Source organism: Clupea harengus, chromosome 19 (genome assembly GCF_900700415.2).
Source record: "Clupea harengus chromosome 19, Ch_v2.0.2, whole genome shotgun sequence".
NCBI classification, from domain to species: Eukaryota; Metazoa; Chordata; class Actinopteri; order Clupeiformes; family Clupeidae; genus Clupea; species Clupea harengus.
Window position 1 is genome coordinate 2,042,035 of NC_045170.1, and position 2,500 is coordinate 2,044,534.

General features: G+C 39.6%; 1 protein-coding gene across 2 annotated transcripts in view; it reads left to right on the forward strand.

Annotated features, from left to right (window-relative positions):
- Positions 1–585, forward strand: part of mrpl53 (mitochondrial ribosomal protein L53) — a 1,367-nt gene extending 782 nt beyond the window's left edge. Inside the window, exons 3-4 of one of the 2 annotated variants that reach the window (XM_031586200.2) lie at positions 163–259; positions 380–585. In XM_031586200.2, the coding sequence (XP_031442060.1) occupies positions 163–259; positions 380–498 (216 nt within the window). In that variant the 3' untranslated portion in view covers positions 499–585. Of the gene's footprint in view, positions 1–146; positions 260–379 lie in introns of both variants that reach the window. The other variant, XM_012816405.3, reaches the window with a different exon arrangement.
- Positions 586–2,500: the final 1,915 nt, after the last annotated feature.

The following is a 2,500-nucleotide window of genomic DNA, read 5'->3' on the forward strand; positions in this document are numbered from 1 at the left end:
AGAGAGTTTCTGGTGTTCGTGGGTTAACCTATGCATCGCTGTGTTTACAGAGAGTTTCTGGTGTTCGTGGGTTAACCTATCCATCGCTGTGTTTACAGGGAGTTTCTTGTGTTCGTGGGTTAACCTATCCATCGCTGTGTTTACAGAGAGTTTCTGGTGTTGGTTGGCTCGGAGAAGGCTCGAGGGACCAACTTGAACTGTGAGGTGAAGACGCAAGTGAAACACGACTCATCCGAACCCGTAATTAACATCGCATTTTGTAAGTTGGCTGCGGTAGTATAACCTGCTTCTTAATTATAACCTCCTGTTGGAATTAAATCCTAAATAGTAAATACATCTCCGTGGAAAATAACCATATTAATGCTTTTGTGCTTTGCAGCGGACGGAGAACGATTGGTGATGAAGGGAGCTCAGCTGACCAGCCGAGAGATGCTGTCAGCTTTCCAGTCTCGCTGTATTGCCAAGGATCCGCAAGCTAAGATGGCGGCCAAGAAATAGCAGTTTGTTAGTGCTGTATTCATGGGTTTTGTATATATTTGTGTTGTTGTTTTTTCCGTAATAAATTGCTTTTCATTTGCTCTGAAACTAAGGTTCTTAATTTTTAGTGAGGGTTCCATTTACAGAGAATCAGGAATTGGATTTATTGCCAAGTAGTTTTACACCTACCTGGAATTTGTTCTGGTGTATAGGTGCATACAGTAAACATAAAACATACAAGCACAATAAGTACTACACATAACATAAAAACATAAAAACACAATAAGTACTACAATAAGAACAAAAAAACACAATATATACGATACAAATATATAAACAATGAATATAAAAAAATAAAGTGGAAAGTAGAATGCGAAATGCAAAACAGGAGACACAAGGGTTGCATCAAGTGTTGATAGCTTGTTCTCTTAAGGTAACTTAGAGATGTTTCTGGCTGACCGCTTACAGGTGATCTGATATCTCCTTGATGTATCAAACCTGCTGGCCAGACAGCATGGGGCGCTCTGATAGACGTCCCAACGGAGCTTTCATTGCCTGTTGACGCCTCTGGTCATTTTAGCCATAGGGGTCGATACTGCAAAGCGGTTTCCATTGCAAATGGCTTTACACTCGATAGAATACATATATATTTGTATCAGTGTGTCACACTAGTGAATACTATCCTGCAGTGTGTGACTAGATGGGCAGTGGAGGCTGCTGAGCCACTGGTGTGCAGCAGGAGTCCAAAGGAGCCATTTTGTTTCTCCAGGGGACAGGAGGAGTCCAGTTTTAATATAGGGTCATTCTTTAGGTCCTGTGTGTGTGTGTGTGTGTGTGTGTGTTTTTAATCTAGGGTAATTCTCTAGATCCTGTGTGTGTGTGTGTTTAATCTAGGGTCATTCTTTAGGTCCTGTGTGTGTGTGTGTGTGTTTAATCTAGGGTCATTCTCTAGATCCTGTGTGTGTGTGTGTGTGTGTGTGTTTTTAATCTAGGGTCATTCTCTAGATCCTGTGTGTGTGTGTGTGTGTGGGTGTTTAATCTAGGGTAATTCTCTAGATCCTGTGTGTGTGTGTGTGTGTGTGTTTAATCTAGGGTCATTCTCTAGATCCTGTGTGTGTGTGTGTGTGTGTGTGTGTGTGTGTGTTTAATCTAGGGTCATTCTCTAGATCCTGTGGACTTCCTGTTCCTGTAGACGTTTAAAATAATTGCTTTAGTCTTAAGATGTAAAGATCTGTTTCCTGTCACAATCGTGCTAATAATGAGTGACTCTCATATTTGAGGAGGTTGTGTGTTCGTGTGTATGTGTGTGTTCGTGTGTATGTGTGTAGTCTTGCGAGTCTTGTTTAGAGTGCTATCTAACTTTCTGAGTTCCCATCGGCTGTTGGCCTTTTTGGGCCTCAAGGGATTTGCATTATATTACGTGTCTGAGTGAGTTTATAGCTTTCTCCAGTTAAGGATTTATCTCAGTGACCTTGAGACCTTGAGGTTGTTATACTATGCATTTAGGTACTTAGCAGACTTATAGAATTAACACTAGAAGGTCAACAATAACAAAAATAAACAACATAATATGTCATAATATACTGTATGATATGAATGATAAAGAAGGGCATATCACAGAAATGTAATCTTAAAGACGCAACGCAGACAGGCTCACACACACACACACACACTCACACAGCCGACGCTATTACAGCAAACTACCAAAGCAGCAAGCAGGAAATCAGATATGCCCCTGGGGAGGGTGCTCTGCTGTGTGTGTGTGTGTATGAAATATGCAGTATTTTCAACTCTGTTGTTACTTTAATTCTGAAAAGTAATTTTTTTTTAATATTGGTGCTAATTCCAGTTTTTTTTTATATCAGTGCTAATTCCAAAATTTCATAAATGTTTATAATATAAACATTATATTATATTTTATGGTTCACCTATTGTAAGCTATGGTCTGCTTTAACCATAACCATAAAATACAAAAGCGTTAATTATTAGTGATTAACTACAATGACTAGCCTGATGGGTTTAG